Source organism: Typopeltis vanoorti, chromosome 26 (genome assembly GCF_054136105.1).
Source record: "Typopeltis vanoorti isolate ZY-2024b chromosome 26, IOZ_Tvanoo_1.0, whole genome shotgun sequence".
Lineage (NCBI taxonomy): Eukaryota > Metazoa > Arthropoda > Arachnida > Uropygi > Thelyphonidae > Typopeltis > Typopeltis vanoorti.
Genome location: NC_143574.1, coordinates 4,000,312 through 4,016,188, shown reverse-complemented (window position 1 = coordinate 4,016,188; position 15,877 = coordinate 4,000,312). Strand labels below are relative to the sequence as shown.

Genomic DNA, 15,877 nt, shown 5'->3' with positions numbered 1-15,877 from the left:
GGGAGGACTAGGGGCCATGAATGGAAGCTGGGCAAGAGCGTGGTTGACAAGAGTGTTAGAGCTAGGGTTTTTACTTGGAGAGTAGTGAATGAGTGGAATAAGCTTCCAGAGTCTGTTGTGGGTGCTACGACTGTGAATGAGTTCAAGGCAAGGTATGATAGATACTGTGTGAATGTTGAATAGTTGTTCTTGACATGATGTTAGGGCCTCCCTCGATGAGTCTATCGACTCCTTGGAGTTGCCCGGAACAATAATAATAATAATAAGTTTATAACAGAGTGTGAGAGATAAACAGTGCCTGTTGTCATAGATTGGAAATAATTCATATTTCAGAAACAGCAGCAAATCCTATCTATGAGAGTATCTTCATGCAAACTAACTTTTGGCAGGGATGAAAATAAAACTTCTTTATTACATTCATTGGAGGCTACCATGATCAAATAACTTGATAGTGAATTCAATTTTTCTCCCCCCATTTTAAAGAAGTAAATTGTGAGAACAAAGGGAAGAAAAGTGCACAAAATTAAAAAACTAGAGCTTTATATTGCTGAATAAATAGTTTGAACTGTTTCTGCTTATTATATCTGCTGCTCAATTGGATAGTATAGCATTATTACAAATGAAGGAGATACTTGTAGAGAAGTTGAACTTTTTTTCAACTCATTTCAAAAACAAACATCTTACAATGTTTGTTTTTGAAATGAAAATGACTTTCACCTGTACTCTGCTAAATGAGAAAAGCTACAAAATGGGTAATGGAGGTAGAGACCTGTGCTATTGCTTATTGCAGTGAAAAGGAAAACAAACTGCGAAATAAGGGACATGTAAATATGCAAAGGATTTGTAAACATAAGGATTTGTAAATATGCAAAGTACATTTTTTTTAGATAAAAATATTGAAATAAATAAATAAATAAAAAGAAATTTATTGTCTTTGCAGAATAGCAGTTACTTCCTGGTTCAATGTAAGCTTAGTAATTTGTAATTAAATGACTAAGGTCATACCATATAAGGGTATAAATAAATAACAGCAAATTCATATTTTCAACATATCCCTCCCCTGCTCTTCCACAACACACACACACACACACACAGAGAGAGAGAGATGGCTCCTGCCATTTGGCTGTCTTTTTCTTCAGTTTTTCAATGTTACCAGAAAAACCATATGTAGTTATTAAATACAAAACACTGTGCTAAATGGTATGTTCTGTGTGTGTGTCTACGCATGCACGAACACATATAAAAGAAGGCTAAAAATATTGGATGAATCATGAGTTAGCAAACTAGCTTGGCAATGTCCCAAGAGTAGAGAGGGATGCATGTGTATCCATACACACTCTTCGTAGGACCATCTAGCCTATGATATTAGTATTTTATATGCATGTTCATGTCAAAACATGAATGCACCTGTAAGAGTTATTCTGTCTTTCTATCCATAGGCAAATTATTCCAGGTTGCTGACTGGACATATGTTACTCAAATTTGGTATCTGGGATCTTCACAAAAATTTGCTGAGCCAGTGAGATTTGTTGCAGTTGGACAGAGAAGCAAAAAAGAAGAAAAATATCAAAACTATATATCATGAAATGCTTCCCTACAAGGATTATGGGTTTGTTGGATACAGAAAAGAATATCACTCTTTTTTAAGTAATTAAATAATTTAAGTAACTAAAGGTTTCTATTATTGACAACAGGAGGAAGAACAACAGATCATCCCTGAGTAAGAAAATTATTAAAGAGGGCATTAGGACTTGCTTTTTTTTTTTTTTTTTTTTTTTTTAAATGGTGATTGAGTGGAATGGATTACAAGGGATCAGTTGTAGTTGCTTTATCAGTGAAAATGTTCAAGAAGAGGTATAATAGTTATTGTGTGAATAGTGTGGATCTCCCGTGACGTGTCCTTCGACTCCAGGGAAATCCCCATGCAATAATAATAATAAATGATACTCGCCTAGAAATTATATTCTTATTTAATCCTTTATCAAAGATTTTTTCTTTATCTTTATGCAAACAAAGTTTGCAAATCGAATATCTTCCCACCTAGGCTACTTGTACATAGAGGCTGATGACTTCACATCAATTGTTTTGGTATCCCATAATGTAAAGAACACCACCCCAAATTAGTCTCGATCTACCAATAGCAATAATGGCTGGTTGGGAGAGCTGGAGAAAAGCTGACTTAGTGATACAAGACAAAGTATATGGAAGAAATGGATCTCGGCCTTATATGCCATGAAGCAGGAAGAGGATAAGTAAGTGATAATAATAATGTGTCAGTTTTACAAAATCTAGATAATAAAATTAATTTTATATTATTGTGTGCCCGTTTTAAATCATTTCATCTGCAGAATTATAACCAAATGATTGTAATTCTTAAAAAAAAGTGACAACTTTTTATGGTGATATGATTTTCTTTTACTCAGGTGTCAGTATTATCCTCAATTTTTGTTATATTACTGATTTCACATAAATTAGAGCTTAGCACACTTCTGCATATATAAATAAGTGCACAGAAGTATGAGGTTGGTCATACTTCTGAGCACTTATTGTGCCATCTATCGGCCTCGACCATAGATGGCAACACTATTATCAGCAAGGTTTTTTTTCTCTCTAAGTTGGTACATCTGTCATAAGCATCCACGTGAAATTGCAAGTCATTCTATCAAGTAGTTTGTTTTATACAGCTGTCTGAAGCAAAAGTGTTATCTGTATCCCTTGAAATGGATAAAACTGAGTATCGTAAGGTTATAAAATTCTTTGTAAAAGAAGGTTTAACGCCAAAAGAAATTCATTCAAAGTTCATAAAAGTTTTTGGGCACTCTTCTCCTTCATTTTCGACAATTAAGAAATGGACTGCCGAGTTTAAACATGGTCATACTAGCCTTGAAGATGATCCACATGAAGGACGTCCAAAAGAGTGCAACAACACCAGAAATCATTGATCAAGTGCACGATATCGTATTGGATGACCAGCGAGTCAAAGTGCGTGAAATTGCTGAGACTATAGGCATTTCAAAAGAACGTGTAGGATATATTTTGCATGAAGAATTGCAAATGAAAAAGCTTTGCACAATATGGGTGCCACGCTTGCTCACAGCAGATCAAAAATGCACTCGCATAAAAATCTCTGAACAGTGCTTGGAACATTTTAACGAGAATAAAATGATTTTGTGAGTAGATTTATTACTATGGATGAGACTTGGATTCACCATTACACACCAGAATCCAAACAGCAGTCAAAACAGTGGAACAGAAGCCGGTAGTTCAGTGCCAAAGAAGACAAAGTCGGTTCCATCAGCAGGAAAGGTCAAGGCATCAGTGTTTTGGGATGCTAAAGGCATTTTGTTTATTAATTATCTTGAAAAGGGTAAAACAATAACCGGGGAATATTATTCTGATCTTTTAACCAGACTAAATGAAAAAATTCGTGAGAAAAGACCCAGTTTGCAGAAGAAAAAAAATGATCTTTCATCAGGACAATGCACCTGCCCACAAAGGTGTTTTGGCAATGGGAAATTAAGGGATCTGCACTATGAGTTGTTGAAACATCCACCCTATTTCTCAGATTTGGCTCCCTCTGACTTCTATCTCTTCCCAAAACTAAAACTTTTCCTCGCTGGTCAGCATTTTTCTTCGAATTAAGAGGTGACTGCAGCTGTAAAGAGGTATTTTGCAGATCTTACTGGGATCCATTACAGGGATGGGATAATGGTGCTGGAGCATCGCTGGAATAAATGTATTAGTCTTAAGGGAGATTATGTTGAAAATAAAAATAATTTTGAAATTATAAATTCGTTTTTTCATTGTTAGGCCGAGAACTTTTCAGATCACCCTCGGATAGGTGCTAAAATCAAAGATAATGACATTCGATTTGACTGAACACATTTGGATATCTCCTTATATCCAACCTTCAAAACTTTAGTCTCTCAATGCTCTAAACCTTAAGTTAACTGACTCCTGAAATTACACTTTGCTGGAATATGAGTGCTCCTGTAGATATCCAAACTCTGCGTGTGTGTAAACAACACCCAAATATAGACATGCATATACACACACAGAAGGAAAGATTTAAAAACAAACCCAGTTATAATAACAAATATTAGTTGAGAATTATAACAATACACTGCACACCACTGCAAATTTAATGAGTAATTTCACAGTTTAAAAAAGTGGACAAATTGGATGCATATCTTTTTTTTTTCTTTTTTCAATGCAACATACCACATCTGAAAGTACACACACACACACACACACACACACACACACACACACACACACACACACACACACACGGTCTCTTGTGAACAACTGACTGAATGAATACTCATTTCATTAATAGGTTGGAGGTGGTATCAAAAATGAAAAAAGAGCTTACTGTTAACAGACTTCTCCAATAAGTTATTCTTTTCTTAATGTCAATCCAATAAACGTTGGTTAAATAGTATAGTATGCTAGTGTCAATGAATAGACCAAGAGTGAAGTTACTGGGAAGTTGGAAATATCAACACTATTTTCTTTGCAAAAAGCTTTTATATAGGCTAATTTCCAACATATTCATTCTATAGCCATGTTAGTGATGTGAGCGTGAGAGGTAACACCCACACACAGCAATAATGTGCTACAGGTTTTTCTATCTCCCATGTGTGGTACTGATAAAACAATAATTCGTAAGAAATAACAGAAAAGGCATGTAAAAAAAAAAAAAAGGGCAATAAAACAATATCAACTTCACATCAAAAGGGCTCAGAGAAGTAAGCAAAATCCTACTTGCCACACAAAAAAATCAGCATCATCAAATTCCTGATATGTAACCTCTGAGGGAGTGAACAGGGTAATTATGATAGTACTACATGAAAAAGTTACACCATTACTAATTTCCAATTAATAGTTTTCCTCCAAATTCATCTGTTAAGTCTCCAATATTATCAGATCTTATATTTCCATCTTTTAAGCCACTTTTTATTGTATCAATCCACCTACATCTTGGTCTTCCTCTGGGTCTTTTTTCTGCCAACCTGGCAAAAAACACTTCTTTTGCTAATCTTTACTTTTCTATTCTGTTTAAGTGATCATATCCCCTGAGATTAGCTCTACTAATGCATTCCTGAATGCTAACAATGACAAGTTCTTTCCTAATGTCCTCATTTTTGATGCGACATTGCCATTGATGCCATCTGTTCACTCAACTAATCTTTCTCAGCATTCTCAAAACAGAGGTCTCTAGTCTTTGAACAATTGTTTTATTTCTAACTCAGTTTTTGGATCCATAAGTTAAAAGTGGTTTGAACATTTGAACACTGTTTATACACAGCTAATTTAGTGTTTTGACTAATTTCTTTTTTATTCCATATAAATTTATTCAGCTGATTTCTTACCATACCAGCTTTACTAATTCCGTTGTCTATTTCCATATTTAATTTATCATCTTCACTAAATTTTGTGCCTAAATAGCTGAAATGTTTTACTTGTTCTATAAGTTCACTATTAAGGATACAGTTGCTGTTTTCAATGTTTCTGCCTATTTTCATCGTTTTGTCTTTTTACTGCTGATTTTCATACCAAACCTATTGAAACAGTTACTCAATTTAGACAGGGAATCTTGCAGACTTGTACTGGATTTATTTAGAAGTATAATTATCAGAATAAAGTAAAGAGCTAAGATTAACATCACAAATTTTGATATCAGATTTAATACACCACTTTCCTTCATAATGTGATCCACGGTGATAACAAATAACAGTGGAGAAAATGTGCACCCTTGTCACATGCCTTATTTATCTTAAACTATCTTCCTGCACTTTCTTCAATTCTAACTGCTGACTTACAGCTTAAACAGAGACCATGTTATTTAAATCCCATTTACACCATATAATCGGAGTGTTTTGAAGAGCCTTCCTCTTGGCACCTTGTCATATGTCTTTTCCAGATCAACAAAACTTAAATATAAATAGTTATATTCCAAAGATTACTCAAGTATTTGTCGTAGAGTGAAAATCTAATCCTGACAACCTCTATTTGGCCTGAATCCAGCTTGTTCTTAGTCAAGCTTCCTTTCCACAATTTTTCTTAACCATTTCTAGTGTATACTTGCATAAATCTTACCAGGAACACTCAGTAGGGAAATATCTCTGTAATTCTCATATTTAGTTTTATTTTTCTTTTTATAGATGGGTGTTATAAAAGCTGCTCTAATCCTCTTGAATTTGATCCTCTGACCAGGCCTTCTGAATTATGCAATGCAGCCACTGTAAAACTTTTATACCTCGATATTTGAGCATTTCTGGCTGAATTTCATCTACTCCAGGTACCTTTCCACATTTCAGGCTTGATGACTTTTTCTACTTCAAGTATAGATACGTATTACTAACTACATATTCCAGTTGGGAGTTTTCTACCATCATGCTGACACTGCTTGTTTCATTCAGTAATCTTTCAATGTAACTAATCCAGACATCTAGAATATCATTATCTTCAGTATTTATTTTCCATGTTCTTACCAAAGTCTTCTCATGACTTCTATTTAGCTAGTTTTATACAGTGCTTCACTTTCTTACATTTTTCTCTATATTCTCTAAGAGCACAAGATGACTTATTTGCCAGGAATTATCAATATGCTTTCTTCTTTTCGTTCACTGTCTTTAACTTCCTGAGTTAAAGATGGAGTTCTGATTTTTATATCCTTACAGACAACCTCACCACACGCCTCTTGGCTGAATCAAACAATGTTTTCTTCAGAATTTGCCACTAATCTCCACGGTTTGATTCTTGTTTTCAAATTTTTTCATTTTTTTTTTTTTTTCTTCAATGATGTTCGTTATTTGAGTCCAGTTCACCTCTGAAAGCTGCTCAACCTTGATTCATTTTACAACTTACTTACTTTTCAATATGAAATTCAATTTTATCCTGCTCGAAACAAAAAAGTGATCACTTCCTATTTCAAATCCTCTCTGTACTCTTGTGTCCTGAACTAGTGGAAAAACATCACTATAAACCACAATATTGTCAATGAAACTTTTCTTATTTCTTGCATCTTCTCACAATGTGAATTTGTGCATATTTTTATGTTGAAACATGGTGTTAGTAATAACTAAATTATGTCCTGATCAGAAATCCTGTAGGTATTTACCATTATTATTAGCTTTGTGCTTTTCTTCAAATTCCTTGGTAAAACTCTTCTGTGGGACTATAAGTACAAATAAGTCTCATCCATTACCCCATTCTGATATTTTCCCATATCACTCTACTTAATACTGCCTGCCATTCATGAAGATTATCCTCATATTTAGTATTGAATACTATAGTTATTCCCTCTCTTCTATGATTGTTATTGCTGGAATATAAGATTTTGTGTTTGTCATTTAGAACAATCTCACTTGTGTTTGTCTGTATACACACACACACACTTGCCCGAGACACTCCCTCCAACCACCACCACCACCATTTTTTAAACAATGCTCCAATTAGTCAACAAGTTTCATAAACTGATTAATGTTGCTGTAACATCATATGGAGAACATTCCAAGAAGGAGAAGTCAATAAATAATAAGATTACAAAAAACAGTAAAAACAAGATTGATCTTTTGGAAAATATAATTCGTTACATTACTATTTTTTGCCTGGAATGGCCTTTTATATCGCAGATATTTTTCTATGCTTTGTTAAAAGTTAAAAAATTGTTTAGAAAGTTTTTTTCAATTAAATAAAAAAATATTATATTTTTCCTGTCTGCAGCTCTTTGCTAGCTGACAAAATCTACTCAATACAGGCAAGCGGGATGTGTTTGGTATGGTAAAAAGAAATCTGTTTTAGTCATGAGGCAATATGAATGAATGCAACAGAAGTGGAATTATAGGGTCTGAAGTTTCTTTTTTTCCATATTTCCATACAGTAGTTAACCATCTTCAGTTCAACTTCTATATAGAACACCATTAAATTCTGAAATTAAACTTTTTTTAAATTCCAAAAATAACAGAACAAAAAAAAATTTAATGGACACATAAAAATTCATGTATAACTAATATAAGAAGCCAACTGTTTTCATATTACATAAATTAATATCAGAAGATGTGAATCTTACTTGATGCTAATTGCATAACCACCATTTTGTTTGGGGCTAATCCGAAGGAGAAAAGTACCACTGGGAAGCGGTTCTAATTCTTTGGTTGCAGCATCCCTATCCATATTACCAGCAAACCTTTGAAGATTAAGTTTTCAGAAAAATGAATATGTTAAAAGTGTAGTCATTTTTATTTTACATTTAAATTATAAATTATATTTACTTAATAAAAGGATATGCATGAGAAAAGGTGCATGTCAATATTGTGATAGAGATCTCTTATGATGAATTCACTTGTTCTGAGTATACTGATCATAAGAAGACTTTTGTTTTCAAAGCAGCTAGCCTGAACTCAATTCAACCACTGTAAAAGCATATCATTTCTAATTAAAGAGATGCAGTCATGAAAATGTCATTTTCGCAATAAATATGTAAATACATGAATCTCTCTCTCACACACAAATGAATTCAGCATTTGGTAGTAAATGCAGCTCACCAGAATGAAATTTCTAAATAACATGGAATGGGGAGTTAAGCTATCATTTCTATTGCAGGACTCTGGACAAGACATTTCAGTACAAATAATGTTTCTTGATTCACTAAAACATTTGCACCTGATGCAAGATGGTAAAATATGAAAAGAACAATAAAGAGAGAATATCTCTTTTCTTCCAGTTGTTAAGGTCACGTATCAGAAAGTCAGCAATATTTTAAATAAATGTTGTATCTCTCTCTCTCTCTCTCTCTATATATATATATATATATATATATTATAAGAAAGTAATCAGATTGAGTGTCATAATAATCCATCATATGACAATAATAGCAGATACTTGATTATTTCACTGAGTCTTAGCACTATGCAGTTCATACTCCCTAATCTAATTTTAGTGTGCTATCATCTCTAATGGCATTATATAAGCAAGTTGTGTTGTGGTCTGAAGTTCTGTATATATCAAATCATATGTGTATCATAATTTACTTTGATTTTGAAAGCACATCTGATTTGCTTGTCTGGTATGCTGAGTGGTTAGGGATCCCTAACCATTCTCTAAACAAAACAGGCTGCAGGTTTGCATTTCACTATGGGTGTGGATCAGTGGCATCGCCTGCCCATTTCAGCTGGGTGTGCTGTCGCATGGGTTATGCAACCAGCGCTACAAATTTCATGTCAATTTGACTGTATGCATTGGCATCAGCACAAATGTTACAAAAATGCACAAAAGGTGTACCTCCTTATTATTGATTTTCTCTGGATTTAAAGAAAGATTGGAGACAAATAATTATAAAATTACTTCAATAAATGTCTTCTAGCATTTTTTGCTGTAATTATTTGTCGATGTAAACTATAAATACATTATTTTTTGTTGGAAGTTTATTTTCCACTTGGTTAGACTATAATAAATTTTGTTTAATCCTTTACCCAGATGTAGGCAAACAAAGTTTGCGCCTGAAGTAGTTCAGGACTGAGGCAACTCGTAATAAAGGTGGACCAAGCTCTCATCACTCCTTGTCGCAGTATCTCCCATAATGCAAAGCACATCTCCTTGCAGACATGTATAAAGCTATGTTACAGGAAGGGCCACTACCCAGACTGGTTTCGACCTTTATTGAGGTCTCATCAATGGGAGGCAGACCCAGAAGTGGTAATACTAAGGCAGAAGCAATGGAGAGGTCATATTTACTTGTACGAGTTGCTAAAAGGTGTACCACCTTATTATTAATTTACTCTGGATTTAGAGGAGGATGTTGGAAGTTTATTTTCCACTTGGTTAGACTATAATAAATCACTTCTGGGTATGCCTCTCACTGACAAGACCTGACCTCAATAAAGGTCAAAACTGGCCTGGGTAGTGGCCCTTCCCATAATGCATAGCTTTATACACGTCTGCAAGGAGATGTGCTTTGCATTATGAGAGATACTGAGACAAGGAGTGATGAGAGATTGGTCCACCTTTACTACGAGTTGCCTCAGTCCTGAACTACTTCAGGCGCAAACTTTGTTTGCCTACACTTGGGTAAAGGATTAAACTAAATATATTATAGTCTAACCAAGTGGAAAATAAGCTTCCAACATCTTTCTCTAAATCCAGAGTAAATTAATAATAAGGTGGTACACCTTTTGGCAACTCATATAAGTAAATATGGCCTCTCCATTGCTTCTGCCTTAGTATCACCACTTCTGGATCTGCCTCCCACTGACGAGACCTCAATAAAGGTCGAAACCGGTCTGCGTAGTGGCCCATCCCGTAATGCATAGCTTTATACATGTCCACAAGGAGATGCGCTTTGCATTATGGGGGATCCTGAGACAAGGAGTGATGAGAGCTTGGTCCACCTTTACCTCAAGTTGCCTCAGTCCTGAACTACTTCAGGCACAAACTTTGTGCCTACACTTGGGTAAAGGATTAAACTAAATTTATTATAAATACGTTATTTTCATTTTATCTTTAATTCTTGGAGAAAAAAAAAGTATTCCGAATGAATACAGTTTTTAGAACACTTCATCATCATCATCATCAAATTCCTGCCATGTACCCTCAAGGGGTGTACAGGATATGACAGTACTACATGAAAAAATTACATCATTACTAACTTCCTATCTACAATTTTCCTCCAAATCAGTCTGTTACTTGTCAAGACTCCAACATTATCAGATCTTATATTTCTATCGTCTAAGGCACTTTATACCGTATCAATCCACCTATATCTTGGTCTTCTTCTGGGTCGTTTTCCTGCCAACCTGGCAGAGAACACTAGTTTTGCTAATCTTTCCTCTCCCATTCTATTTAAGTGACCATACCATCTGAGATTAGCTCTGCTAACGCATTCCTGGATGCTGACAATGTCAATTTCTTTCCTAATATCCTCATTTTTAATATGATATTGCCATTGATGCCATCTGTTCACGCCTCTAATCTTTCTCAGGACTCTCATATCTGCGGTCTCTAGTCTTTGCTCAAGTGTTTTACTTCTGACCCAGCTCTCAGATCCATAAGTTAAAATTGGTTTGAACACAGTCTTGTATACAGCTAATTTAGTGTTCCGACTAATTTCTTTCTTATTCCATATGAATTTATTCAATTGACTTCCCACGATACCAGCTTTGCTGATTCTGTTGTCTATTTCTATATTTAGTTTACCATCTTCAGTAAAAATCGTGCCTGAGTAGCTGAAATGTTTTACTTGTTCCACAGGTTCTCCATTTACAACACAGTTGATATTTTCAATGATTCTGCCTATTTTCATTGTCTTTGTCTTTTTATTGCTGACCTTCATACCATATCTATTACAACAGCTATTCAATTTAGTCAGAGAATCTTGCAGACTTGTAGCGGATTTATTTAGAAGTATAACATCATCCGCATAAAGCAAAGAGCTGACATTAACATCTCCAATTTTGATATCAGGTTTAATACCACATTCCTTCATAATGTGATCCATATAGATAATGAATAACAGAGGGGATAATATACATCCTTGTCTCACACCAGATTTAACATTAAACCATCTTCCTGTACTTCCTTCAATTCTAACTGCTGACTTACAACTCAAATAAAGACTAAGTATTGCTTGATATAATGCCCCATTGACACCATATAACTGCAGCGTATTGAATAGCTTCTCTCTTGGCACCTTGTCATATGCCTTTTCCAAATCGACAAAACTTAAATACAGATCTTTGTTATATTCCCATGCTTTCTCGACTATTTGTCATAAAGTGAAGATCTGATCCTGACAGCCTCTATTTGGCCTGAATCCAGCTTGTTCTTCACCAAGCTTTTCTTCCACAATTCTTCTCAACCGTTTCTCAAGTATACTTGCATAGATCTTGCCAGGAACACTCAGTAGGGAAATACCTCTGTAATTCTCACATTCAGTTTTATTTCCCTTTTTATATATGGGTACTATGAGAGCTCTACTCCAATCATCGGGAATTCGTCCCTCAGTCCATGCTTTCTGAACTATGCATTGCAGCCACTGTAAGACTCTTATACCACCATACTTCAGCATTTCTGGTCGAATATCATCTACTCCTGCTGCCTTTCCACATTTCAAGCCTTTGATGGCTTTTTCTACTTCAAGTATGGATATGTATTCCTGACTGCATGCCTGGTCAGTGTTTTTTATCACTGTGCTGTCATCACTGCTTGTTTCATTTAGCAGTTTTTCAAAGTAATTACTCCATACTTCAAGGATATCTTTTTCTCCTGTTTTCATTTCACCTTTATCATCTCTAATTCCTTTTACAGCACTCTTTCCTCCATTCCTAAGCTTCTTCAACAACCTCCAGAATATTTTGCCACCTTCTTGATATTTATTTTCTATATTCTTGCCAAAGTCCTCCCATGACTTTTGTTTAGCTAGTTTTACACACTGTTTAGCTTTCTTACATTTGTCTCTGTATTCTGTAAGAGTAAAAGCTGACTTATTTGCCAGGAACTTTTGATATGCTTTCTTCTTTTCCTTCACTGCCTCTTTAACTTCCTGTGTCCAGCAGGGAGTTCTGATTTTTTTATCTTTGCACACAACCTCACCACATGCCTCTCTGGCAGAATCAATCAATGTTTCCTTCAGAGTTTGCCACTGAATCTCCAAGGTTTGATTCCTGTTCTCAAACTCTTTCATTTTCTTTTCAATAATATTTCTGTATTTTAGTCTACAGTTTACATCTGAGAGCTGCTCAACTTTTATTCGCTTTAAAACTTTCTTACATGTTATTCTTTTCAATATGAAATTCAATTTTATCCTGCTCAAGACTAAATAGTGATCACTTCCAATTTCAAATCCTCTGTACACTCTGGTGTCCTGCACCAGGGAGAAAACATCACTATCAACAATAACATAGTCAATGAGACTTTTCTTATTCCTAGCCTCTTCTCTCCATGTGAATTTGTGCACATTTTTATGTTGGAACATGGTGTTAGTAATAACCAGTCCATGTCCTGAGCAGAAATCCAACAGATATTTGCCATTATTATTAGCTTTGCTCTTTTCTCCAAATTTTCCCAAAATATTTTTGTATGTCTCACAATCATTTCCTACTCTACTATTCAGATCCCCAACAAGAACCAACTTTTCCTTTTTCATTGTGTCAGTTGCTTTTTCTAAAGCCTCAAAAAATTCCTCCACTTCTACCTTAGTAGAACCTTCTGTGGGACCATAGGCACAAATAAGTCTCATTGTCCAGTTCCCCATTCTCATATTTGCCCACATTACTCTACTTGAGACTGACTGCCATTCAAGAAGATTAGCCTCGTATTTTGTGTTGAATACTATGGCTACTCCTTCTTTTCCTTGATTGTTATTGCCTGAATATAACATTTTGTATTTATTGCTCAGAAAGATCTCACCAGTTTTGGTCTTTTTTGTTTCAGTCACCCCTATTATGTCGATCTGGTACTTATCTAATTCCTCAGCTAGCTCCATTTCTTTGCCATTCAGGCTTCTTACATTGATAGTACCGATCTTTAACTCTGGTGATGTTGAGTTGGGGTTTGTTTTCAGATTTGTTCCAGTAGCTGACTTTTCGCTGTTCGCCCTGGTTCCCTGGCGAAAACAACGGGGGTCTTGTTTAACCGGGCGACGCCCCAGCCGGCATGAAATTTTGTCATGTTGTACCATCATTCAATATTTTGGTTTAACCAATAAGAATACAATTTGGTCGGCTAAATCCCAAATTGCCAGCCCATCCTCGTTCGTTCAGTATCAAAGTAGATACCCAACAGGGTGCACCACGAGAAGGTGAGGATTGGACATTAGGTCAGAAGCCCTGGTCGGTTCTCCGCATTCCTTTAAAGGCTATGTGGAGGTCTCCTCTCAGTTATACAGCTTTGACCCTTAAGCACCCCCTTTTAGAACACTTTCATATATAAAAAAATTGACTGGCATATTTTATTAAAAATCAACTAATTAATTAATCCCAAAATTCTAAATTAAATTATTTCAGTTTAAAAGAAAAAAAAAAAAACTAACAAGTAAAATAATAACCTCCAGCCAATGTAGATGAAATAGTCACACCAAATTGCACTTCTTATCCATGTTATTCAATGGGTTTTAGAGCTTCGTATCCAGATTGATCTGGATGTCTATAGACGTCGTGACCAGTTCGGGGGTTAAATTACATACACTCACCTTTTAAAAATGTATTTTTCTGTTTAAATTTGTTTCACTATAAATTTACAATTCATACTTCACTCAGTGACTCACTAGACATAGGATAAACGAACTGGTCACTGTTCACAACAGTAACAAACATTTTTTTCACAAATCAGAAAAAGATGAACCAAAAACAGGAACACAGACCAACACATAATAAAATTTTAAGACAGATAAAGTGTCCCATGGTCAAGGATGTAAGGTCACATATCTCAATAAATTTTACGATAATGTGTACAATTTTTTTACTCGATCCCTGGAAGGTGCCCCGTTTATGGGATTAGGTTTCTGAAGACTAGAATAAAAATATCTCTATACCAGTGGTCAACTGCCTTTTTAATATGAAGGGCGCAATACTGCAGGCACCATTAAGCTCGCGGGCACTGCGTTTCTGACTTCTCCTGATTTAAATAATTAAACTTAAAACTGCATTTGGCATTAATGGTTTTGAAATGTCTTTCTATGTAATTTTTTTTTAGAAATAGGCACACTATTATTGCAAAATAAACAAATACATTTGCCATTATGATTGATAAAGCAAGGCGCTCGCATCTGATCTGGCAGATACAAGCTAATTGTTAACATGAATATTCTTTAACGGTTCAAGAATATTCATGTTAACAATAACATCTGTCAGATCAGATGCGGGCGCCCGAGTGGACGAGAGACCTCCGATCATAACTAGTTTGAGTTGTTGACATCATCTAGTTATCAATGCGACCGCTCTCACTACCAAAGTCACATAACAAACAAACAAAAAAATTAAATAAAAAAAAAGCTTATAGAGATCGATCCACTAGAAACACCTGATGAATGATGACCTTGTTTAAACAGAGAAAGATTAAAAACAGACAGGAGATGCATTCAATGAGGGATACTGATATAGACAGCATTATAATGGAAAAAATATCTATACTGGTGACTAAAAATCAAACTTTCCTTTTTATGGCATAAATATAAATGATTCTAGTAGCAAGGCTTATACGTTGGTCAGACATAACTGGCGAAGAAATACCTGCCGAAGAAATCATGATCCAGATAGAACGTGGGATTCGCAACCTGCCTAACCATATGACCAACAACGTTAGACTGGATGTAGTTGGTGTTCTCACTAAAGCCAAACCTCCAAAAACCAACTTATCCAAAAACGAATATGCAGCCCTACAAGAATTGAAAAACAACAAAAAAATAGTAATCACCAAGGCGGATAAGGGAAACGGCACTGTGGTGCTCAATCAAAAAGACTACAAAGGTAAGCTAACTGCTTTAGTACTAGACTGTACTACTTACCTCCCCATTGAATATAATCCGACCAGCTCTCAGATTAGAACTCTCCACAGACTCCTTAAGAAGGTCACTTCTTGGCCTGTGGAAGTCACCAGCAAACTAAAACCTTATAACTCTAGACCCCTCCGATTATATGGACTCCCAAAAATACATAAACAAAATGTGCCATTGTGTCCCATAGTGGATGGCATTGATTCCCCCACATATAAATTAGCCAAACATTTAGCCAAAACGCTCACACACTACACTGGCAACACACCATCACACATAAAACACTCAGCCCACTTTAAAGCCAGTATAGAAAACCTCACACTCCAACACGCTGACATAATGGTCAGTTTTGACGTCTCCTCCCTATTCACTAATATCCCACTC

The 15,877-nt window shown here is 35.3% G+C and overlaps 1 protein-coding gene across 1 annotated transcript in view; it reads right to left on the bottom strand.

Moving 5' to 3' along the window:
- Vav (Vav guanine nucleotide exchange factor) overlaps positions 1 to 15,877 on the bottom strand; it is a 339,372-nt gene that overhangs the window by 44,760 nt on the left and 278,735 nt on the right. The window contains exon 23 of the mRNA XM_090414835.1: positions 8,078 to 8,194. Within this exon, the coding sequence (XP_090270961.1) occupies positions 8,078 to 8,194 (117 nt within the window). The remainder of the gene's footprint in view (positions 1 to 8,077; positions 8,195 to 15,877) is intronic.